Source organism: Schistocerca cancellata, chromosome 3 (assembly GCF_023864275.1).
Source record: "Schistocerca cancellata isolate TAMUIC-IGC-003103 chromosome 3, iqSchCanc2.1, whole genome shotgun sequence".
Taxonomy (NCBI): domain Eukaryota; kingdom Metazoa; phylum Arthropoda; class Insecta; order Orthoptera; family Acrididae; genus Schistocerca; species Schistocerca cancellata.
In genome coordinates this window covers 150,679,658-150,706,290 of record NC_064628.1, presented here as the reverse complement: position 1 = coordinate 150,706,290, position 26,633 = coordinate 150,679,658, and the positions used below count along the sequence as shown (strand labels likewise).

General features: G+C 38.5%; 1 protein-coding gene across 1 annotated transcript in view; it reads right to left on the bottom strand.

The window, feature by feature from the left end:
• Positions 1-26,633, bottom strand: part of LOC126174771 (intermembrane lipid transfer protein VPS13D) — a 531,199-nt gene that overhangs the window by 83,929 nt on the left and 420,637 nt on the right. The window contains 2 exon segments of the mRNA XM_049921112.1: positions 2,759-2,955; positions 20,672-20,704. Of these exon segments, the coding sequence (XP_049777069.1) occupies positions 2,759-2,955; positions 20,672-20,704 (230 nt within the window).

Genomic DNA, 26,633 nt, shown 5'->3' with positions numbered 1-26,633 from the left:
GTCCCGTGCTCGCTACGCACGTATCCACAAAAGAGTTGTGGACCCCCTGGGGGGGATCATGTGTGTGTGAGTTGTGCTCATTTGAATGTGCGTGTGTGTTTACTTTTGAAGAAGGCCTTTTAGCTGAAAGCTTAAATTTACAGCAGCCTTTTCAATGTGTATTTCTGCATCTCTCACTCACTCCTCTATATGGTGAGTAACATTCTATTCTTTCCATAATATTATTATTGTTATTCCCTTCTAATCCTTCCATTAATTGCAATATCACAGTGTTGTCCAACTACTGCTGGTCCTTACTAAGCAGCATTTCTGAGGCAAAGTACTGTGGGAAATCTGGAAGAATATATATTTAGGTATGATTACTTTTCTTTACTCCAATGTTTCTCATTTCTTTGATTCCTTTGCACAGTGATAGACTTTTTGGCTGCTTGCATTCTGAAGTCTTGTTGCAAGAGGGTGTCATTTTACCAGATACATACAGGGTGTTTCTATCTTCGTTACATGAAAATAACCATTAATTATGAAAAAAGGTAAATAACCTGCAGAAATGTTTGATACAGCATTGAATGCAGTATATCTTCAAGTTTTATTTAAAAATGTCCAATGTCGATAACTTTTGTAACATGACAAATGTTCCATCTGTAATTAATTCCCTGACACATTTTACGAAGCAAGTCTTGATGTATGGTGCCAGCTGCTTGCATTATCCATTGTCGCAGCTCGTCACTGCTTCCCAGAAGTGGAGGAACAAACATTTTTCTTAAATGTAATGCCATACACAGAAGTCCATTGGGATTAAATCAGGTGATTGTGCTGGGCAGAATATTGTCCCATCACATCCAATCCAAGTCAGCACATTCCTACAGAGACACGTGACAAGTTCACGATGATAATGTGGTGGTGTGGTGGTGTGGTGCACCATCTTGCTGGAAAATAAATTCTGTGTCCATATCCTGTTGTAATTGAGGCATTCGATAATGTTCAAAAACACCAAGGTACAATATGCCGGTCATAGTTTACTGAGAAAGAAAGGAAAGGACCATAAATCTTGTTACAACATACAGCACAAAAAAAATTACCTTAGGCAAGTCCCATACATGGTCAATTATGTGACACTGTTTCTGTTCAGCACATATGCGAACAATATGCCAATTTCCTTTACTGCAGGTATGTCACTGAACACAATTTTATTAACAAAATCATCTTCAGTCACCATTTTGTTAAACATTTCTACACAAAACTCAACTTGTTTTTCTTTGTCACTTTCTCTTAAAGCTTGCAAAAGTTCCAATTTGTAGTGTTTGAATGACAGTGACATGGTTTTCTGTTTTACCTTCACCACTGTAACACTAGGCATATTCATGCCTCATAGATTTACTGCTGCATCACAGACTGCTGTCCAACCATGACCAGCATACTATGTGATATATAGCCCAGCTTCAGTGAAATGACTGTACCAATTAATAAAGGTTTGTCTTTGAGGTGGTGGCTAGTGATATTTAGTCCTGAATTGTCTCTGATCTGTAGTAGCAGATTTGGATTCATGGAACCACAAGCAACACTGCACATGCTCTGCACCATTATATGACTCCATGATGACTGTTGAATTAGCTCATTTGCGCATGCCACAATATTATGTGCGAATAAAACTGAAGATATACTGCATTCAGTTCACTATCAAAGATTTCTGCAAGTTATTTACTCTTTTTCACAATTACACATTACTTTTGTATAACTAATTTATAAAAATTCTGTATACTTCTTAAGCTGCTGTAAGAATTTGCAAACACAATTATTAAATGAAAACTGAGGTCAGTACAGAAATTCTTAAATTTGATCTGGATTCAGGGACCAACTATCATCCAGAATATGTTCTTGTAATGGATTTTGTGTGTGTGAACAGTTACATCAAACAATTTCTCCATTTGCATCCTGTGAGTTACTGAAATGGATGCCATATGGAGTATTTCAGCATAGACCTTGTCTCCAATTGCTGTAACTTCCACATTGCAGGATGCTGAAACATCATAGGTGTGTTCATTAATCAGTGCGCTGATGCAGTATGACGAAAAAATTAGTAGTTCCACGGTCTGCCACCAGGTGAAAATAAGCTGCCTTGACAGAAGAATGGGACACATCCTCAAGGAAGCTGCCTTGACAGAAGAGTGGGACACATTCCCAAGGAAAACAGTTCGGTAGCCAGTGTGAATAACTGGTGAGTCCAATATCGACCTATATGTCGGGAGTCTGACCTGTGTCAAACATGAACATTGCATATGTCTGTTACCCTGCTTTCCATATGACAAAATCTGTACCATTTTTTGTTGTAAATATAACACTCCACCTCTATTATGTATGTAATGTGTTTTAAGTTGTTCATCATTGCCTGTTATTGTCAAATGTCAAAAGTGTGTGAATTCCTATGGGACCAAACTGTTGAGGTCATCAGTCCCTAGACTTACACACAACTTAAACTAAATTCTGCTAAGGACAACACACACACACCCATGCCCGAGGGAGGATTCAAACCTCCGGCGGGAGCAGCCTTGCAGTCTGTGACATGGCGCCTCAAACTGCGCGACTACTACGCGCGACACCTATTATTATTCTTGTCCAACAATGTCCCTGTTCCTTTGCAACTGTCAAGCAGTGCATTATTCTACATACATACATACGTGAGGCTTAATTCAAAGGCCATATAGAAAACACAGTGGTAATATTTCAAGTCTTCCTAAAAGTTGCAGAATTCAGTACTTACGAGAATGTGATATGACTGCTTCTCCTTCAGATCACTTATTTGCAAGACAGTTGTGGGTCCATCCATGAGAACATTGACTGCCAAAAATCCAGAACCTGGGCGCAACTTTTGCCTGCCAACAGCCTGCTCTATAGGTATACCTGTAACTGTCAACTGATGACACACTGGCTGTGGTGGTCCCAGCACAACCTCATTCCCTAAAATAAGGAATGGAAATGGATTATTAATCTCCATATATATCTAGATAGGAAATGATTACCTACCATAAAGGCATAATTTACAGAAATTACACATTTTCAAGCAGGAACAAGTCAGCTAATTTGATGAAAGGAGATATCAGAGTGTCTACAGCTGAATATGAGCAAAGTATTAAAGAGCTTTCCTCTGTATTAAGCAATGCTGTGGAAGATTTGTAAAACTGGTGGTATATTAAATGAATTATCCCACAATCAAAGTACAAGCTACTAAGCTACTGATAGTTTGTTTCCTACTGTTGCTAATATCAAAACACAAGAATTCAAGATGTTGATTTTGGTCCTATTTAAGAACAACTTTACACAAATTTTTAAAGTATGAGAGTTAACCATCACATAAAGATCTAAACTGACAGTGTTTTAAGAAGAAAAATAAAACCAATACTATGTGGTGCTTCTGTTAATATATCACTGTTTAATGTGTTGGTAATTTCTGTTATCATTCTCTCTTCTTCAGTTAATAAGAATCACATAGCTTTGGTAAACAAGACCAGAGGTAGGCATTCATCGGCAAGCAAACTGGTTTCCCGGCCACAGTGGAAACTAACTTGCTCAGGTGACAAGGTCCAGCCACATTCCAATTTAAAGTAGCATGTGGTGTTACCTCACAGTGCAAGCATGAAAAATACCTTTGCAGTAAGCTGTCACAGCTTGCTGTTAATGGCTAAATTTTACTGACAGTGAGAAAAAGAAAGGTGTGATAGTGCCAACAGAGTAAGCAAGTCAACAGTGTGCAAATTACGGAAGGAGGAACACAATGCTGAATAGAGCACGATTCAAGTATCTGCTGTAAAGCAGAGTAAGTAATATAAAAAAATCTACTCACCAAGTGGCGGTAGGAGAACACACACACACAAAAAGGTTTAACTTTAACAAGCTTTTGGAGCCAGGGGCTCCTTCTTCTGGCAGAAGAGTTGAAGGGGAGGGAAGAAGGGTGAAGGAAAAGGACTGGAGAGGTTTAGGAAAAGGGGTACAATTCAGAAAAGTCACCCAGAACCTCAGGTCAGGGAAGACTTACCAGGCAGTATGAGAAGGAAAGATTGATTGTTGGGGACAGTCCCCAACAATCAGTGTGTTCTTCTGCTGTCACTTGGTGAGTTAATTTTTTTTATCTATCCATTTACATTATATTGTCAATAACCGATTGTTTTCATTATAATAAGTAATAGGCACACAATAAATATTTCATTGAGCATAGAGATAAATGTGTTATCAAAGACAACAATTTCTGTAACTTTATGAATGATATAAGGAAATACCATCTTTGAAAAAACTTCACAATTTTGTCACATGTAAATGGACTTCCAACTTAGAAAAAAAAGTCTCAGAAAAAGTATTCCAGCTATACAGTTTTCGATTACTTATATGAAATAGTCATTAGCAGACCAGAGAAAAGGTGATTTTCTTTAAGGAAAGATGTAGCATCAGAATTAAAACAGCCAGTGATTAGTTTAGATGAACAGTGGATTCATAAATGCTACACTGTGAATAAATGTTGCAAAGTGACAGTGCGCAATGCCATTTTTTGTGAATGCAGAGTTTCACTTCTTGATCACTTCTCTTCTATGACTACAACAGGAAAATCGATTTTATCATACAGAAATGGACATAAAAAAATTAAATATATAGAGACATGGAAAGAGAAACTTTTGTCATTATTTAAGGCGTACCAACCTTCTCCTGTTACTTCCAGTGACAAAATTTTGCAGGAAAATGCTTTCCTCCCTAGTGCCATCATACCATCCAGACCTAAATCCTACAATACTACTCTGAAGTCTTGCAAAAACAAAGATCCTTACTCATAATGCATCAGGTATCTTGTGCTCTAAACCAACAAATAACAGGAAATGGTTCCTGCTGCTAGTAAACAAATGATGTGTGTCATCTGGCCTCCAGCAAGCCACTCAATATAATGTTACCTCAGCAGCTTGTGTGTCAATTTTGCTGATTTTATATTCAATCAGTTTTTCAGTTGACCACACAACGCTGAGTGGACTTCCTTCAAGACCTCTCCACCACACAAAAATTTGAATTTGTCAATAGGAATCAAACCTGGGACCTTAGTATTACTACCTAAACATAATACCCATTAGATCACATAGTCAGTTTATATTTGTTAGTGTGATATTAGCTTATACTCAGTGATGAATTCACCGGGTGGCCCAGGGGGGGGAAGTCCCCCCCAGAAATCGGAAATTCCCCCGAGAAATTCATATCTATAGTTGTAGTGAAACATAAAAATTATCACCTGGTCTGTTAACTTGTATCGTTGTGACAAAATTTAAACATTTTCGATTATTCCCATTTAAAGAGGGCGTTTGAACTTGAATTCCTTTATGATGATTGTTTATGTTTTTTCTGAGACCAAATTTTCTTCATGTGTTCACTGTGTTGTTTCTTTCCCTCCGCTGTCCATTTGCATCCTGGTCTCTTCTGTGATGTGGTGTCAAATTTATGTTTTTTGATTATGTTCCTGAATTCAGTTTCATTTTCTGCATTGTTTACTGTTATGTGTGCTTGTCTGAGGTCCTCTTTAACTTCTTTTATTCATTTTGTTTTCATTCATCCTGTGGATATGTCCATAGAACTGCATTCTCCTTTGCCTTATTGTATCCGTAATCTTGTCTGTGTATTTATATAATTCTGATGTTGGTCTCTTCTTCCAGATTCCTTGCTCTTGTATCGGGCCAAAAATTTTCCTGAGGATTTTCCTTTCTTGTTTCTCTATTTCTTTGATTTTAGTTTGCCCACTTATTTGTGTTGTTTCAGATGCATACAGTGCCTCTGAAAGTATGACAGAGTTGTAGTACATCAATTTTGTGTTAATGGATATGGACGTTTTGTTACAATAGTTCCACGTGAGTTTATATGCTCTCTGTAGTTTTTTTATTCTTTCCTCATTGGCCTTTAGGTTATTATTATTATTAGTAGTAGTAGTAGTAATATCAGTATTACGGTAGTATTATTTCCAACACCAACAAATTAGCAGTTGCTGCATAATAAGTGTGCAGTAAATCTAAGCGTTGCAAGGTGTGTTAGCAATGCCAATTGTGGAATAAGTCAGCCTTTCCTCTCTCATGTCTTCCCTCACTGCACCTCCAATCGGCCTAATGTGTAAGCTAATCCCTTAGCTACACAGCCCACCCTCGCTGTGAACTTTATTCTTATCCGCCACTCGTATCTATACTTTATTTGCCCTTAGAATAAACCTGAGGTCGTAAAACACGTCCCCGGGTATTGATACGGAATTGGAAGTAGCATTTGACATTATAAAATATTTTTTTAATTTTTTTATTGCATTACTGGGAATATTTCCAAGATTTAATAGCCATATAGATTTTTCCTAACCAATGAATCCAAGGCTCAAACCAAATATTTGTGTACACTTGACAATGATTTTCGCAGTGTCAGAATTTTTGCCTAAAGAAGCGGTACATTCCACCATGAGTGGTACTTTTGGCAATGCTGATCTACGAGTATAATCTAAGCTTTCATTGTTGTATAAAAACTCAATGCATTGTTGAAACTGTTGTAAGGTTGTAACAGGCAGTCGACAGGTTACTATGGAAGTGTAATGTGAGGTTGTAACAGGCAGTCGACAGGTTACTATGGAAGTGTAATGTGATTACGTAGTGTACTACACGCAGCCTTCGTGGGTTTATAACATAAAAAGAAGTGTTAGTGCTGAAATACAATGTCGAAACACTAAACTTTTGATTTCTTTCTTTTCTAATGCCAATGACAGTGTATTGCAAAAGACAAAGACGGTGTGAGTCTACTGAAACAAGGGCTAGTGATTGTGACGATGAATTGCGTAGGTCTACCAAGTCTTCAGTTTCCCTTCCACAGTTTTCAAACGATAAATGTGCTATTTCTGGCCCATGCATAAACTGCAATTCTAAACAAAGTATTGAATGGAGATTAAGTATCAGCAAAAATGGGAGTGTAAGTACAATTGGTTGTACTTTGATCACGAGTGGGGTGGGGTTTCCTGCAAATTATGTAAAATGTATTTAAAAAACGATATCAAAACTCTACAGAAAACAGGAGGAGTGTTTATTTCTGTACCTTTCACTAAATTTAGAAAAACTACTGGAAGCACGGGAAAACTAGAAAAGCATGCCAACTCAGAAGAACATGCAAAAGCCGTTGCACTTGGAAACTGTAGATTACAGGTCTTAAACGCTCCAATTCATGCACAGATATTTAAACAAAATGAAAATGAAAATGAAAATGAAAAAGCTTTAAACCGCCAAGCATTGTCATCATTAATTCAAAATCTGTATTTCTTTAGTAAGGAAGAAATACCCTGCACAACAAAATATGAACCTCTAATTCGTAAGGTAGTACTGAAAAGCAACATTCATCTTGAAAAGTGGTTAAAATTTCAGAGTGAAAGGTCGACATATCTTAGTAAGTATACTACGTCAGAATTGTTGATTTGTTTGGGAGAGTCTTTAGACTTTCAAGATGAAACATTTCTCCGTGACAAATATTTTTCATTAATGGCAGGCGAAAGTGTCTTTAGTAGTTCGATATGTTGCACCGTCTCCATCGTTTGAAGTGAAGGAAAGGTTGTTATGCCTCGTTGAGTTGAAAAGCACTTCAGCTGAATCCATATTTACAGCAATTGATACTGAACTAAAGAAAAGAAAACTTTCTTACGACAGATTATTATCTTGTTATTTCGACGGTGCTGCTAATTTTAGTGGTTCTATCTCAGGAGTCCATGCTCGGTTGTCAGAGAGGAAGGGCCATAAGCTGCCATACATTCACTGTAGGGCACATATTTTGTCAATTGCTGCCACCAACTCTAGGAATAAACACCCCATTATAAAATGCACATTACATGTTGTTAAAGACATTTACAAACTTTTTCATTGTTCTTCCAAAGGAGAAAATGTTTTGCATGAAATTCAGTGTCCTTTAGAGCAACCAGTTTTAAAAATACCCAAAGCTGTTGACATCCGATGGTTAAGTACCTATTATACAGTTCATGCTATTTTCCTAACCTACAAGTCCATTATAATGGCATGTGAACATATACACAAGGACAGCACGGATTTAACAAGTTTAGCTGGAGGAATCTTGTTAGAAATGATGAATTCCAATTTCATTGTAGGTTTAGTGATTTTAGACGATACATTAAATGCAGTCTCAAACTTAATAAAGTTTTGCAGAGACAATCACTTAAAATTTCACAAATCCCTCTCCTTGTTTCTGGAACTCTGGAACATTTAAGACACATTGGTTGTCTTTGTGACTGCGATGGTCATAGTGCAGAAAATGAAACTCATAATAAAATTAAAAAAATTGCAGGAGGACGCAATGAAAGTTAAAGGAGTGCTATTCACGAACGTAGAGGAGCAGATTTAAGCTATGAAAAGCGCAAGGAAATTGGTTAAAAGTATGACTGATGAAACTGAGCAACGGTTTGATGAGAAGGCAATAAAAGTGATAGTTACTAAGCGCATATTTTGAATTTTTTAAAAAATTTCTAGAGTTTAGTGATAATGATTGTAAAGAACTGTGCTTGATTTTGGGGCTTATAAACATTGACGCTGTTATTGCAGACTTGCATTCTTTTAGGTACATTGTTACTAATGAATTAGATGATACATCTTCTGATGCTTCTTTCATTCTGAGAGCCGACATCGGCTACGAAGCACTACGAACACTCGCTGAATGTGTATTGTGCATTCCCGTTTCAACTTGCAGTGTGCAAAGGTCATTTAGTACAATGGACAGGGTGATGACAAAATTAAGGAATAGGATGGGTCAGGAAATGCTCCAAGTTTGTGTGAAGATTTCAACTGAAGGGGACGACAAGCCAACAAAGTTTTATTGATGACGTCATCAAGAGATATGCTGTAAAAAAGCCTCAACGTATTAGTTTGATGTAAATGTGAGTTTTTTTTGCATGCAATAAAATTATTTTATTATTTAATATAATTAACTTAGGCTTAGCATAACAGCTTAGTACTGAACCTACATATTATTTAATTATATATTAGCTATTCATGAAAAATTTTAAATATTAATAGCGCTGCTACGTCTTTAGAATGCTACAATTTAAATTTTAAGCCTATAACTTTGTCGTCCCCCCCCCCCCCCCACCACCACCACCACCACCACCACCACCACCACCATCAAGCTATATATTCCCCCCGGGGAAAGTGGCTGGATTCATCACTGCTTATACTGATCTAACATTATGAAACTTGGAAGGTCATGTGCCACATTACAAGAGAGTATGCAATAACTGTGGGAGGAAAGATAGTTCTACAAACAAATAAACTTAAAATGTAATAAAATCAGTTGGAATCGATTGAAACAAAGAATTGGTTTTGCTGTTTGCAACTGAAATAGCAGATAATGACTCAACTGACACAGCTGTGGAAGACTGGGGAAGGTAGTTTTAGAGACAAGCCAAGATGAGATACACTGTATGCACCGTTTCCAATTTTGGTATAAATACATAATTCATTCAGTGGTGCATACAGATATGTACTAGGACAGCGCTCTACTTCTCAGACCACTGGAGTATAAGCATTTATTGCTTCTCCTCCCTGCTTCTTGGGCATAAACATGATGGTGCTGCCACCCTGGCCAAGTAACCAGTTTAATTTACCAAGCAATTTAAGTAATTTCTTTTTCTTTTTAGTTTATTTATTTCAGTTTTTATGTTTAACTAGTGACACAATATTTTAAAATGTTATACAGAAATTCAAATATTTCATCTTCATCATAATTTGTGTTTTTGCATTAAATCAGTTTGGACTTTGGAACATTCCGGACGAGAAGAGGCGCCATCACTGGTCACTGATCAAAGATGACCCAGAGGAAAAGTATGAGAACACTGCTATACAATATGATGACACAAGTAAGTTCTTACTCAATAATGTAAAATTAAAATCATATTGTTAGATCATTTAAAACCATATTGTTAGATCATCAAAGCATGTGTCTACTTTATACTGATTATACATCAACATTTTCTTATGAGTTTTACAAAATATTTCTCAACTCTGTGAGCACAACACAACAGGTTGTGGTTTTTAGCTTTCATGCTATTCTGACAATCCTACAAAAATTCAATTTTATTTCACAACAAACAAAATCTACAGATGAGATCAGTTGAACAAATCATTAATTCACAGAGATAACCATTCTAATACTGCCCATTCACACATGGCCCATTGAAAAATAGTGTATGAAATATATATTTTACGCAACTGGAGCAAAAATTAAATAAAATATGGAGTACTAGTTACTGAGGTTCAATAAATTCTTCTTCTTCTTCTTCTTATTTAGTGTATCTATCTTATGACAAGTTTCAATTGGAGGCTCTCCATTGAGTCTTGTTTTTCCTTCATCTGTTTGTATGTTCATCCTCTTCTAATGTTAGCCATCATTCTAATTCTCTTCCTACCTCTTCCTCTCATCCTTTTCACTTTTCCCTCTATAACTGTTTGTTGCAGAAAATTCTTATGCAGTATATGGCCCAGCCAAGTTTTACCCCTCTTTCTGATCACTTCCAATAATCATCTTTCTACCTGCACCTTCTTCATTACTTCCTCATTCTTAAGTCTGACAGTCCACTTCACCTTATGACGAAGAATGGTTAATTCTTCTTTATAGCCACATTTCAGAACTTTCTTAATATATTTCTTCTTTCTTTTTAACTCTTGGAAAAATCACCGGGATAATGCTGTGGAAGTTCATCCTTATACAGGTAGGCAGGGTTTGGCTGCTCCATGACAATGTTTCAAGCCTGCCGTTTGGGTCAATCTTTAAGGTATTCTTCTGTTTCAAAAGCACTCTGTAGGGACCAGTATACAGAAGGTGCAACAGTCGTCGTATAGTATAATGTCTGAGCCAAAACTGTGATCATGTAAGCAGATCTCTATGGATGAAAACATTTCTCTCTCAGTACCTGACAGGTGGACCTGAATGCAAACATTTCATATGGTACCTGAAGTGCCATGCAAACTCTGCCATTGTTTGTGGAGTGGTCGACTGAATTGGTGCTGGAACAATGAGTTGTCCTGGTAACACACAACTGCTTGACACAGACTAGGTGAGCTGGCAAATACTGCAGATCCTCCTTTAGTATTGTGCACAGTCCTAATAATACCAATAGCAAGGCATCTGTCCACATTTACGAGTAACCCATCAATGCCACCTTTAGCATGTGATGGAACCATTCCACCATTTCATTACTGGTGATATGGTAGCTAGTAATGGGAAGGTAGTTGCAGCCGCACAGTTGAAGAAGCTCGTTAAACAGCTGTGACTCAATCTGGTGTCCGCAGTTAGTTTAACGGTTTGAGGAATGCCAGACCTCGTAAACCATATATGCACCAATGTCTTTGCAACTGCTTCTGTGGATATGTGTGGTATGGTAACTGCTTCGGCCACCTCAAGAAATGATCCATTACAGTTATTAGATAGCAACGACCATCTGAGAAGGGTAACAATCCTACTATGTCCACATGTATGTGTGAAAATCTTGCTTCTGGGGTTGCAAAATGTGCAGCCGGTTGTAAAGAATGTCTGCCAACTTTGCTGCACTAGCAACTTCGGCAAGAGTGTGCCAAATCACAGCAGTCCTTCTGGATTGTGGACCACACCACCTAGCTTGCCACTAACTTTGCTGTTGCTTGGATGCCCGGATGAGCCAAAATTCTGCGGGTATGTACAAGCATTGTTTGCTCGGGATGTGTCACACCAGACACTCATGACACAATATGGAACAAAAATGTGTCATAACTACAAGGCTGTGTGTTCACTTTGGAGCAAGTTGTGCAGTACTGTGTCTTTTTGTTGCTTGGCCATATCTCAGCTCACGGCACCGCCTGTAAGCTGACACTATTTTGTGACAGGCAACCTGTGGCAATGCTATTTCTACATGAAATGTGATGGACAAGAGTTGTAAATTGCATTATATATCCCACTTGCTTACACTGCCGATGTGAGCCATGATCTCTCACACACTGGAAGAAGCAAATTAGTGGTTTGTGGTCAGTAAAAATTGTAAAATTCATTCCTTCCACACATAATAAAAAATGTTTAATGGCTGTGTAGACCACCAACTACTTGAGATCAAAAGCATCCCATTTCTTCTGTTATGATGTAATGTTCTGTTAGTAAAAGGCAAGAGGCTGCCATCAATCATCCACTCTCTGCTGCAATGTTGTGCCAATTGTATTTTGGTTCACATCCATTACAGCCGATTGGGCACTAATGTGTGGGTGAGTCAGCTGTGCTGCTTGTGCCAAACATTGCTTGACTTTATCAAACGCTGCTTCACTCCCCAAAGTCCAAGGACCTTCCAGCCGCTGGTTGTATGCTTGCCTGAGAGCAGTGCAGTAATTGGTTTCTGCTGACTTGCCAGCCCTGAAAGTTGTCACCTTAGTAATTTAACATTCCTAGAAATCTGGGCAATCCTCTTCCAATTGTTGGCAAAGGCATATCTTGCACTGCTGCCACATGTTCAGGAAGTGGTGATGGGCCGACTGATGAGACAACATACCCAAAAAAACTGCCACTCTCATTTGCCGAAAACACTCTCCGCAGTATTAATGACTATGCCATACTCCAGTAGGTGCTGAAAAAGCTGTCTCAAGTGAGACAGATGCTCCCAAACTGCAGATGAAAACATGAGGATATCATCCCTGTAGAAGAATTAGGAATGGTAACCCACACAGCTCTACATGCATAAAACACTGCCATGTCTGCATGACATTTCTCAAACCACAAGACAAATTTATAATGAAAAAGTCCAAAACGCATTAACACAGCAGGTGTTTGAATGTCCTCTGGCACTATCAGAATTTACAAAAATGCCTTTGTACAATTGACCACAGAAGAGACATGAGCATAAGTGATGGCACTGTTAAACTCAGTCACTTGAGACACAGGGTGACGATCGGAAATTGTGGAGGGCACAAGTGCCATGTAATCCCTACATCACTGCCAGGAGCAATCCCTTTTGCATACCATGTGTAGTGGAGCTTCCCAATGCCTATTTGATCAAGTCACAATACCTGCTTTCAACAGCTCTTTGAGCCCTGCTTGCGCTGTCAGGATGGAAGCCCGCCCCCCCCCCCCCCCCCCCCCCCCAGATGAGCTGCGACTTGTTGACCAGATGGTGTGTGGATATGGTGCATTGTCAAGTGACGATACTTCTTGTTGGTGGCAATAATACAGGTGAACGCTGGAAATTCTTGAAGTAGTGACCAAAAAGATTGCTGTTATCTACTGTAGTAGCAGTTTCTTTCAGCATCATGTGACAGACTCAGTTGGTTTCTACAATGTTGGTAGGGGGCAACTGACTCCCCATTTACCAACACATATGACAGGGTGGATGGATTGGCACTGTGGGACAATGTAATTAAACAATAGTTAGCTAAATTTGGCAATGGATGAATGAGAGAAAAAATCCACATTGAGTACAGGGTCAGCGAAATTAGTGATAGTAAATATCCAAGTAGCCTCATACTGAGCACTCAAATCCAATGTCATTCTCTGTTCACCATATGTTTCAAAGCACATATCATTCACTGTGGTGAGTGTATGCTGTGTCGGTGTGGCAGGTTCAACACTCAGCTGTTTGGGACCTGGAATCAACATGGAAATTTCTATTGGAGATGCAATTGTGTAAGAATAGCCTCTGTGAGCTGTGCAATGTCAATGGTGTTGTGTTTGCATGCTGCCTTTCATCCTTCAGCTGTGACATACACATTATTGATGACGAATGTCAGAATCCTCTAAGGTTCATCTACAACATTTGAATAACAGCACATACTGGTGCACTGGCAACCTACGTCTAAAAAATGTCAGCTCCATTCATCAGCAGTCACATCAAATCTATGCTGATAACCTTTCTGGTGCCTGGTCCACTCTTCAGGAGTATGTCGATAGCAGCATTGGAATTTGCGCTGCTGTGCTGATAACCTCAAGTTTAGGTGCGCAATTTGATTTTATAACTGTTCCACTTTTTCTCCTGCACTGGAGCGTCTGTGCTCATCACACACATTTTGGTGCTTGTGTCAGCACTTGCTGCTTCAATGCTTGTTTTGTGACTGCTGTCAGTCATAATCCTAATTTTAGCGCCTACTGGCACTACAGATAGCATGTTCGCTATCGAGTCAGCCTTCTCTGCCAATGACTACAATGACTGCGCAAATAGCATGCATAACATAAAGGCTCAGAACAATTGAGATGCAGATCAGTGACCTAGCTGCTCGTCATCAAACACTCTCTGCGGCCAAATCATTTGTGACAATGTATAGCGTTGTATAAGCACCTCCTTTAGTGATGTGTAGCAATGTTGCGATAGAACATCTTCTATTTCTTCCGTCACTGCTCCCTCTAAATTTGCAACAATGAAGTACTTTCATCCTTGTCGTGGACTGCATGTTGTTGAAAGATGCAGTCTGTGGATGAACCATGAGAGTGGGCACTTAGACTAGAATGGTGTGGAAGTTTGACACTGACAAAAGAGAACATCTCAGTTCAGTATCTCCTCCTCAAGGAATCACATTGGGTCACCACTATGGGTAATTAGATGACCAGAAATAAATATCATATAAATTTAAGACATGTAAAGTATGGAACACATGACTTTATTAAGCACGAAGTCTTAACCAATGTAAATACAAAGAATTATACACATAACAACACATCGGAATAATCAATATCCTTTGCTAAACCAGCGATTCATCTTTTGTTTGTTGCACCAGTAACTTTCACAGTAACTGATGTCATCACAAATCAAAGGCAAGGTGAAGATTTCACCATTTAGAGCTCTGTATAAAAGGTAACTTACCTTGTTATTAGTTTTATGGCAGAAAGATCTATGTTCTTCATCCTCAACTGTTTATATCATTCTGCAGTACTATCTTGGTGACAGAACAGCTTCTGTATTTATGCAACATTACCGATTTAGGAGGAGCAGAATAACTTAATAACTGGGATAGTATTGCTAATGCAAAAGCTTATGTGCTGCTCTTTCAGAACAGTGGAAAGCCCTCAGGACTTAAACAAATAAATCACAAATAGGATAAACTGTCAACTAAACATTTATGTTATTTAACTGTATTGAATGTAAGAATGAAACACTTATTCTGTATGGTCAAGAGTAAAATGCAATACCCTGTATCCAAGTACCTGAGTGAGACAACAACATAAAAATTATGTAAAACATTAATTTCTACACGGAAATGTATTAGCTTCAAAAGTTTTTGCACACCTATTAAAATGTGAACTACTCCTGTTTGGTGATTACCTATTTGTTTGTATTGAAGACATTTGAACTTTGGGGATCATTTAAAAAAAATCCTGCACACTACGCATGCGCGACTGTTATGATGGTGTGATCAAGTTGATATTCATGTCAGTTGTGAGCAAGGCTTAAGGTGTGATGTCTATATTTATGTTTGCTGATTTGTGGGGCTGTGTCATGAGTTGTTCAGGTTTACAATGGAAGCTGAAACCTAGTCAGGCTGGATTATTTGTAGTGTGTTACTATATCAAAATCGAATCCCCACGTGGAAAGAACACAACTGAAATTTACAACACTTTGAAAGGAATACTGTGGAATAGTGTAGTGGATCGTAGCACAGTATCACAGTGGCCTGGTTGTAAGATCAGGTAAGCGCTGAGGATGACCCAAGGAAGTGGAAGGCCATCAACAGCAATAGGCTTCATTTCTCAAGTTACTGTTAACGAGACTTTGATGGAGGAGTGACAAAAACAAGTGAGAAAATTTCACAAGCCAGACTGCCTGTCACTTCAGTTTACAGAATCATAACTGAAAAATTGTAGATGGGAAAAGCTGCCGCCAAATGGGTTCTGCATGGTCTGAGTGCAGAGCAGAAAGTAGGTCACAAATGAATTGCAAAATTGTTTCAATGTTATCAAACTGAAGGAGAACAGTTTCTGAAAAGGATTGTTACAATTGATGAAACCTGGTTACAGGATTTTGAGCCACGACTGAAGTTCCAGTCATTACAATGAAAAAGTCCCAACTCTCCACGCCCAAAAAAATTCTGCCACCAACAGTCAAAGGTGAACCTGATGATGACCTTTATGTATGACAGGAATGGAGTCATAGCTACAAACAGAGTGCCCCAGGGGATGTCTGTAACAGGTACATACTACAAGATGTTTCTGCAAAATGTTTAGCACCCAAAAATTCATTAAAGGCGGCCTGAAATGTTTGCAGCTGCTGTCCTCATTTCACACATTAATGGAAGACAGCACATTGCTATACCTGTGAGTGAAATGCGTGACAAATGTGGATGGGAAATACTTCCCCACGCACCATAGAGTCCTGATACGAGCCCATCCGACTTTGTTTCCCGAACTGAAGGAATCATTCCGTGGAAAATGTTTTTATACATTTGAGAAGCTTTCAGTGAGGTGACCCAATTAATCAGACGGCTCAACAATGAAGGGGCCCTATCTGGAATACAGACATTGCCAAAACATTGGAAAGCTGTCATAAGCAAAAATGGAGATTATATTGAAGGCCTTTAAAGGTAAGTTGTAAAATAAATTATTTTCTTCAGTTCTGTCTCATAGTGTGCAGAACTTTTGAAATGATCCTCATATTATCTGAGATTCACATTTAAGCTATATCCATCATCATTAATTTCTGCAAGAAATTTAACATAAGCAAACTACATGAACCTCATATAATTAACTTTTCCTTGAGATATTTGAGTCTCATCTTCATCTACAATAATGATAGCAGCTGAAGAAATGAATTAAAATTTGTGCCGCATACAAGTGCTATTCCAATACAGTGATTATATAAGAAGGGGAAAACAAGCTGAAAACATGAACTGAAGTTTGTGTTAGAGTGGGCAATAGGCTAGGGTAGCCCATGCAGCTGTGTTGGGTGGTTTGAAAAGTTCTCTGAATCACGACGAGAGGTCAGCGCTAGCGCAATGGGTTGTTCACATAATATTCATTGGACTGTTGCCTGTAAACACACACCACGTCAGTGCTCTTGGAAAAACCTGTGGCGGTGACGTGGTTTTGTTGTTGTTCCCGTGTAGTGATTTGCGAAGATGGGGGGGGGGGGGGGGATCGGGATTTGAGCAGTGATTATGTACTTCATAAAGAAATATATGAAAGCAAAGAACATTCATGGTGATTTCCAGAATACACTGGGGACTCTGCTCCTTCATATTCAACTGTTGCCAAGTGCACAAATGAATTTAAATGTGACCGGGAGAGCTTAGGCGATGATCCACACAGTGGTCAGTCATGATGTGTCACTACTCCAGAAATCACTGCAAAAGTGCACAAAATGGTCATGGAGGATCACCGATTGAAAGTGCGTGAAATTGCTCATCCTTACCAGATGTCATCTGAAATGGTATATCACATTTTAACTGAAGAATTAGAAATGAAAAAATTATCTGCAAGATGGGTGTCGCAAGTCTTGATGCTAGATCAATGCACGGCCACACACGTGTGCCATCGCCATGGCAAAATTACACAAACTAAGGTATGAACTGCTGCCGCACCTGCCTTATTCACCTGATATGGCTCTGTCAGACTTTCATCTCTTACCAAAACTGAAAATTTTTCTTGGTGGATGTAGATTCACTGCAAATAAAAAATTGATAGCAGTAGTTGACAACTATTTTTCAGGCCTGGAGGAAACCCATTTTTGTGATGGGATGAATGCCCTGGAACATTGTTGGACCAAGTGTATTAATACACAAGGAGGCTACATTGAAAAATAAAAAAGTGTCTGTGATGTAAGTACTTTTTTCCTAATCCGTTCCGAGAACTTTTCAAACCATCCTCGTATAATGGTATAATTCCTAGAACCATGCCTAGTAAGCTGGGAGACCCCGGTTCAAGTCCCGACCATGTCACAAATTTTAATTCATTTCTTCACCTGCTATCATTATCGTAAACTATATAAAGTTTCATTCATACAGCAGCCCCTCTGAATTTAAAGATAGCAGCCACATCAAAATTGAGACTGATTTACAAAGCTTTGTGATAACAAGGCATAGTTCATTACCAACATCTGCGCAGTGCTGTCTATGACTTTTATTCAATCGTCTCCCTAAGCTCTATGCTAGCAATGTCTCAAATGAGATAGTTAACCTTCTGAAGGTGAGGTACAAATAATACTACTGGTGTAACTAGAAAACTTTACACATGACTGTGGACAAATACATATCCAAGATCAGATTTCAAAAGTATAACACTGTCAAATTCAATCACAAATAAGTTCTAGTGAGTAGAAAATGAAGGAGAAAGATGCTGATCCAAATGCAATAGTTGTACTTTTCATGTCCTTGACAGATCAAAGTCCCTAACTTCTTATTACTGTGGAAATAACTTAAGCTCCGTTAGGTACCTAATGAGGACATAATTTCACTTAGCTTTCTGATAAAGTCCTCCAACAGAGCCACCAAATTTGCCAATGTTGTCAACTGATGAGTGAGTAGTGATCTTGACAACTCTATCTCTCTCTCACCGTAACTTTATCACTGGAAAAGTGGAATTAGATTATCTGGCAGGACTTCAGCTACCTCTCATAATACTATGAAATGATGAACTATTCCACCTTCCCACTTCTCCCAACGTGATGTTCTGCCATCAACCCAACATACTCAATATCATTGTCTGCCTCTTGCTCATTATTTTCCCAAGCACATGCCTGTGTCATGTGAAAGATCCAGGTACAAGATCTGTCTCATTCATCAACCACCACCTCCTATTTCAATTCTACAATAAACTTTCTCATCCCATTAAAGGCAGAGCAACCTGTAAAAGCAGCCAAATCATCTATAAACTTTGCTGCACCTATGGCCAAAAACCAACTCCACATCCTGAAGAATGTCACCTGTCAAACTGCAGCCAAAAGAGAACTACACTACCCAGTTACACAGCATATTGCACAAAATAATGGTGTTGACTCATAAGACTTCTACACAACCCAAGAAACTGAGGAACCCCCCCCCCCCCCCCCCCGCCACCTCCAAAACACCAGTTTTTATTAACTGTTCAGATGGAAACTCACTCTGTTACATAGCCTTTGTTCCACAACCTCTCTGCTCTAAATCTATTTCGTAATCCTACCATGCCCCATGCCACCAAATCCAGCCACTCATCCCAACATCAGTCTCTGTTTATCCTTCTTCTGGAACCACTTCTTATCTTTTAAGCTCTTACTGCTCAACTTGACTCTTCAGGAGTCCCCTGTACTCTCTTCTTTGCTTCAACATTCTTCTTAGTACTTCCCTAACCTGCCCTAGAACAGATCTACCAATTATACCGCAGAACATTTTTTTTCTGATACCATCATTTCCCTTCCTCCCTTCTGCCACTCCATATACCTTCAATGTCCCCACAAGTCAAATCAGCAAAGATCAATACCGCCCATGTCACATTTCAGAATCGGAAGATAAAATATTTCTGGGTGAGTTACAAGTGTTCTCTGGTTTCCTGAACATGATGAAGTATTATGCTGAAAGCGAGCAATTATTGCTCAGTACCTACCCTACTTGGTGAACCTTGATCTAGCCTCTGAACACACAATCAGTATCAGTATCAGTATCTGATTCTTATCTTAGAATATATTTTCAGTACAAATGGAAAAGTTTGGGCTGTAGAATATTACTATCTTCTATAACCTATGTACATAACATAGTTTAAAGTATCTGTACAATTTTAATCACGCCTAAAAGTCTGACACATCTGAACTGACAACACCAGTAGCAACAATATTAGATCAACAAAGGAGTACTGATAGAAAGCCAATTAGTGTATTGCTGGTTTGACTATTCCATTCCTACAGACAAAAATAGAATCATCAACCTTGTTGCACACCTATGAATGTGTTGTCAGTCAAGGGCATATCAAGGTCTGAGCAAATGGCATATGTTGATGAAGCTCTAAAATAGCCACACATGTTCAAGGTGAGAGATTTATTTTCCCCAATTCAACAATACTAAGGAAAATACATGGGTGTCTACATGCTGCAGGTTGGGAAACATTCGAGTGTACCTTGGACAAGGCGAGTTGAGGAGGCTATGAAGGAAACCATTCCCCGATACAGAAACTCGAGCTGGCGATGAATGATGTAAGCTCAAGATTTTCTGACAATATTGAAGTTGCATGCATAGTGTTGCAGAATTAACATCAAAATACTGTAAAAATATTAACTGTACTGTAATAATTTTCTAGTGGGTCTTGTGTGACTGGATCAAGTACTCATTTCCAAGTGTGATGCTACTGCTGCATAGTCTCAGCGATACGTGCACTTCATGCTCATAGTCAAATAAAATTATACTGTGAGCGTGAGTTTTAGTCTTGTTAACAAAGCAGTTTAACTTATGGTATTATACATTCTTCATAAAACCTCTCATTACTCTCAAACTCTTACAATAAACATTAGGTGCAATAGTAGAGAGCTACAGCACTTATGGATAGGTGGTATTAATAATACAGAAATTAAATGAGAGCACAGGAAGGGGGAATATTAATGAAAAGCTAACATTATTGAGTGAATCTACTTCATCATTCTCACCTTTACTCATTTAATTGCAATAATCATTTGTTACAAAAGCAAAATTAATCAGAAATAAAATGTTAACATAAATCTGAATGAAATACCTACACATTTGCCAAGAAGAGCTTAACCGGGATCCTCCTGAAAAAATATTAGCAGCAAACTAAACAAAGCAGTAATTAAATATCAAAAAAAGATGTAAGATTAGTCTTTTAAAAAGAAACAATAACCACAGAACAAAAATTAGTAGCATGCATTGAAAAAGTTGTATAATTTTCAATCACAAGCTAAAGTAACTGCATAACAGATTTAAAACAAAATAAATAATTTTAATTTTGCACAAGAAGTGTACATCAATCTCCAATGTAACTCACGCATAACAAAGAAATATGTACAACAAGAATAAAAAGATTGACATGCATAAACACATTCATGGTGATGCCTCAAACAAAAATGTAACACGTTTTTTTAACTCAACCAAGAAATCATATGCTCACCATTTGTGGTTTAATTTCATTCAAGAGAAATAAAATAAAGTCAACAGTAAACTAGTGTTAAATTCCTAGCTTCAGAGGACAACATTTCACATTAATCTTCAGTTCTAGATGATCATACAGGCTGTTCCTAAAGAAATTATGAGGAGTTGGTATGAACTATCTGAAGGGAATACATAACATAAATAGACAATCTACTCCCAAGAATCAATTAGATGTATTTGAATTTTCCAGGGACTGACATGTGGCCAACCTGCACCATCACACAATTTCCACAGAAATACACCAACCACAGATACAATATAAGGAGAGGAAAGATTAACCAGCTCTTATGAAAAATGTAACAATATTATGAAAAATGCAAATTCTATAGCTGAATTGGAGTAACCACCAACTTTTTATGTGGCTATCCAGTACCTAAAGCCTTTTCTTCATGAGGGATGATTGGTCTTTTGTTTATTTTTCTTTTGGATCCACTGTTAATTTATTACTTTTATTGTAATGTATTGAAAACAACAAGAACTCTCATTACAGTCCAGGTAACAACATTTGTACCATATGCCATAGTATGAGTATATTTAAAAGCAGCTACGCTAAAACGCACTAGATCTCCCATAACAATAGATAAAAAAAGTTAAACCCCAAAATTGATAGTAGCAAGATTATTGGGGAAAATTTATGTGTATATCAAAAGGATACTCTAATGGGAAAACGGAAGTTGCAGTAGATACAAAACTCAAATCCACCCAGCTAGAAACTGAATCTAAACTTGAGATTGAATGGGCAAGACTCAGTATCAGGTTTGAGCATAAACCAATAGGTGCATCTTCCAGTTGACCACCTGACTCAACCCCAAATCTAATCAAACCTTTAGAGAAAACTTTTATTTCACCAATACATATGGTCCTCAATCACACCATCATCATCAAAGGAGATTTTAATCATTCAGAAACTGGGATAATTACAGATTTTTAAGTAATAGGAATGACAAAGGAACACTACGAAATATTACAAAACGCCTTCTCTGAAAACTAAGTAGACCAGATACTTTAGAAGACCACTCATGATGGAAATAAATTAGCCCTAATAGCAACAAATTGACCTGACCTTTCGATGCCAGATTCAATATGGACATCCTCAGAGATCACAAGGCATTTTTAGCAATAATGATTACTAAAATGAGGAGGCTTGCATATTCCCTAAGTAAAATAAAGAGACAATCATATCATGTCTCTCAAAGAAAAATTCAAAACATTTACTCTTGGGCAGGAACATGTAGAAGAACTGTGACTCAGGTATAAAATAGTACTTGACAAAGCACTGGATGGATATACAGGATGGTCCATTGATAGTGACCGGGCCAAATATCTCACGAAATAAGCATCAAACGAAAAAACTACAAAGAACGACCCTCATCCAGCTTGAAGGGGGAAACCAGATGGTGCTATGGTTGGCCCACTAGATGGCACTGCCATAGTTCTAACAGATATAAACTGTGTTTTTTAAAATAGGAACTCCCATTTTTTATTACATATTCATGTAGTACGTACAGAAATATGAATGTTTTAGTTGGACCACTTTTTTCACTTTGTGATAGATGGCACTGTAATAGTCGCAAATGTATAAGTATGTGGTATCACACAACATTCTGCCAGTGCGGACGGTATTTGCTTCATGATACACTACCCGTGTTAAAATGGACTGTTTACCAATTGTGGAAAAGGCCAATATCGTGTTGATGTGTGGCTATTGTGATCAAAATGCCCAATGGGCATATATTATGTATGCTGTTCGGTATCCTGGACGACATCATCCAACTGTCCGGACCGTTCACTGGATAGTTACTTTATTTAAGGAAATAGGAAGTGTTCAGCCACATGTAAAACATCAACCACAACCTGCAACAAATGATGATGCCCAAGTAGGTGTTTTAGCTGCTGTCACGGCTAATCCGCACATCAGTATCTGACAAATTGCGCAAGAATCGGGAATCTCAAAAACATCGGTGATGAGAATGCTACATCAACGTCGATTGCACCCGTACCATATTTCTATGCACCAGGAGTTACATGGCAATGACTTTGAACTTCGTGTACAGTTCTGCCACTATGCAGAAGAGAAATTACGGGATGATGACAAATTTTTTTTGCATGTGTTGTATTTAGCGACGAAGCATCATTCACCAACAGGGGTAATGTAAACTGGCATAATATGCACTATTGGGCAACGGAAAATCCACAATGGCTGTGACAAGTGGAACATCAGCGATCATGGCGGGTTAATGTATGATGCGGAATTATGGGAAGAAGGATAATTGGCCCCCATTTTATCGATGGCAATCTAAATGGTGCAATGTATGCTGATTTCCTACATAATGTTCTACCAATGTTATTACAAGATGTTTCACTGCATGACAGAATGGCGATGTACTTCCAACATGATGGATGTCCAGCATATACCTCGCGAGCAGTTGAAGCGGTATTGAATAGCAAATTTCATGACAGGTGGATTGGTCGTCGAAGGACCATACCATGGCCCGCACGTTTGCCGGATCTGGCATCCCTGGATTTCTTTCTGTGGGGAAAGTTGAAGGATATTTGCTATCGTGATCCACCGACAACGCCTGACAACATGCGTCAGCGCATTGTCAATGCATGTGCAAACATTACAGAAGGCGAACTACTCGCTGTTGAGAGGAATGTCGTTACATGTATTGCCAAATGCATTGAGGTTGACGGACATCATTTTGGGCATTTATTGCATTAATGTGGTATTTGCAGGTAATCATGCTGTAACAGCATGCGTTCTCAGAAATGATAAGTTCACATAGGTACATGTATCACATTGGAACAACTGAAATAAAGTGTTCAACTGTACCTACATTCTGTATTTTAATTTAAAAAACCTACCAGTTACCAACTGTTCATCCAAAATTGAGAGCCACATGTTTGTGACTATTACAGCACCATCTATCACAAAGCGAAAAAGTGGTCCAACTAAAACATTCATATTTCTTTACATACTACACTAATATGTAATAAAAAATGGGGGCTCCTATTTAAAAAAACGCAGTTGATATCCGTTTGAGCTATAGCAGTGCCATTTAGTGGGCCAACCTTAGCGCCATCTGGTACCCCCTTCAAGCTAGACAAGTTTCGTTCTTTGTAGTTTTTTTCATTTGATGCTTATGTCGTGAGATATTTGGCCCAGTCACGATCAATGGACCACCCTATATACTTAGCAGAACAGTTCATGGTGGGAAGTACACTACATGATGTACAGTTATTGTAAAGAAACATCTAAAGAAACAAGGACTACTGCACAATATGTGTAAACAAAGCACAGAGTTACAGAGACAGAGATCCTGGGTGAAATGCGTTTAGTTGTCAAGAAGGCCTTCAATGGTTATCCTAGCATAATCTTTTCAAAGTATCTCTCACAAAACTCAAAGAAATTCTGATGATATGTGAAGTCTGTTAGTGGCACCAGAGTTGGTGTCCAGCCACTCAGAGAGGGCACAGGAACTAAAATTGATGGTAGCAAAACAAAGCTGAAATGCTGAATGTTTTCAGTATCTTTACAAATGTTATCAACAGAGTAATGTTCCATTTAAAGTCAGGTACCATTTCATAGATGAGTGAAATACATATTACCCTGACCAGTCACATTAATGGTACCACATGTCAAAAACCTGAATAATCGCCTTTGGCAGTGCGAGATGTGAAAGAAGTGAGCCAGTGAGATACTGGAAGGTACCAACAGGGATGTGGAGTTATGTCTACTCCAGTACTGTGACCAGCTGTGCTACATTTCTCAGTTGATGACCCATGGCGTGAGCAACATGATTTACATGGTCCCAACAATTCTTGACTTGATATAATATGGAGAGTCAGTTGCCAGGGCAATTTTGTAAACTCATCCTGGTGCTCTCAGAGCCTTGCACATACATTGTGAGCTATGTGACATGTTGCAGTGTGCTGCTGCTAGATGTCACCATGAAGAGGAAAAATGAAGTACATGTCGGGGTGGATATGGACCCCATGGATATATGGAAACTTGTGTTGATCTACTGTGCCTTCCAGCATGGTGAAGCCAACCAGAGAATGCCATGAAAACATTCCCCAATCCATAAAGCTCCCTCCTAGTTTGTTTTCAGAGGTTTTACATCACACAAGCTAAAAGCCATCTGTCTGAAGGAGCATAAAACATGATTCATCTGAAAAGGCTGACTGTAGGCACACAGTGGACAACCAGCTGTGGTGATGGCATGCAAATTCCAGCCTGCATTGCCAATTAACAGCAGTCAAGGTGAGTGTTATCAACCAGGTGCCAGCTGTGGAAGCCAATACGCAGCAACATTCACTGGACGATCATTGACGAGACACTACTGGTAGCCTCTTGGTTCATCTGGGTGGTCAATTACTCAACAGTTGCGTGTCTACTCACCTGTACACATCTGTGCAGCTTTTGTTCACTCCTGTCATCTATGGCCTGTAGTGCTCCACAGCTGGCTTTTTGCTAGTTTTTGATAGTGCTATTGTGCCATGCAAAATGTACTTTAACCACAGTGACATATAAACAATTTACAAACTTTGCCATTTTGAAAATCTTCCACTCTTGGCCTGAAAATCAATGATCATGCCCTTTTTGATGTCAGCTAAATCATTCCATTTCCACATTCCAATAATGACTGCAGTTTTTTCCACATCCCCCAACACTTTATATACCTTTCACTGATACTTCTGCCACCTGCTGTCTGTGAGTTGTATGTTTATGTCAAACACAGGGGACAGTAACATTAATGTGACTGGACCATGTAGTAGAGTTGAGAACAATTGAAATCACTTTAATCAGATATTATTTTTGAGTGGTGCAGTAGAAGGTAGTACGAAATGGCTGCTAAAAGGATGTGTAGCAATTTTACAACCCTACTGAAGAGTGTTTACACTATTCACAAAAACTATTTAAAAAAACACCTAGCTAAGAGAATTTAGTGATTTGAAGTGACAATTATATGGGCTGAGACTATTAATCAAGTATGAGATGAACTGCCTATGTTGGTAAGAGAGAAGATTGCACTAACAATACTTTAAATAGCGTCAGTTTACAAAGGAAATTGCTTACAAACTACTTGTGAGAAACATTTTAGAATTATGATCAAGTGTGTAGGATTGTACCAAATAGAATGAACATAGGATACTGCTTATATACAGAAATGGGCAGCATGAATGGTCACACACTTTTTTGACTCTTGGAAGAATGTTATGGAGGTAGATGCTGAAAAAACTGAACTTGCAGACTCTTGGAAAGTAGGTGCACACCATCCCAAGAAAGCCTACATACAAAGTTCCAAGAACCAGCTTTAAATGATGAAGCTAGGAATATACTACAACCACCTACATATTTCTCCAACAGGGATTGTGAGAACAAGGTTAGGCTAATTCCAGTATGCACAGAGGCATTTAAACAGTCACTCTTCATGCATTTCATGTGTGAATGGAACAGGAAGAAGCTCTAATAACCAGTATGATAGGAATTGTCAGTTAGACCATCAGTGAGAGAAAACCTCGAGTTCC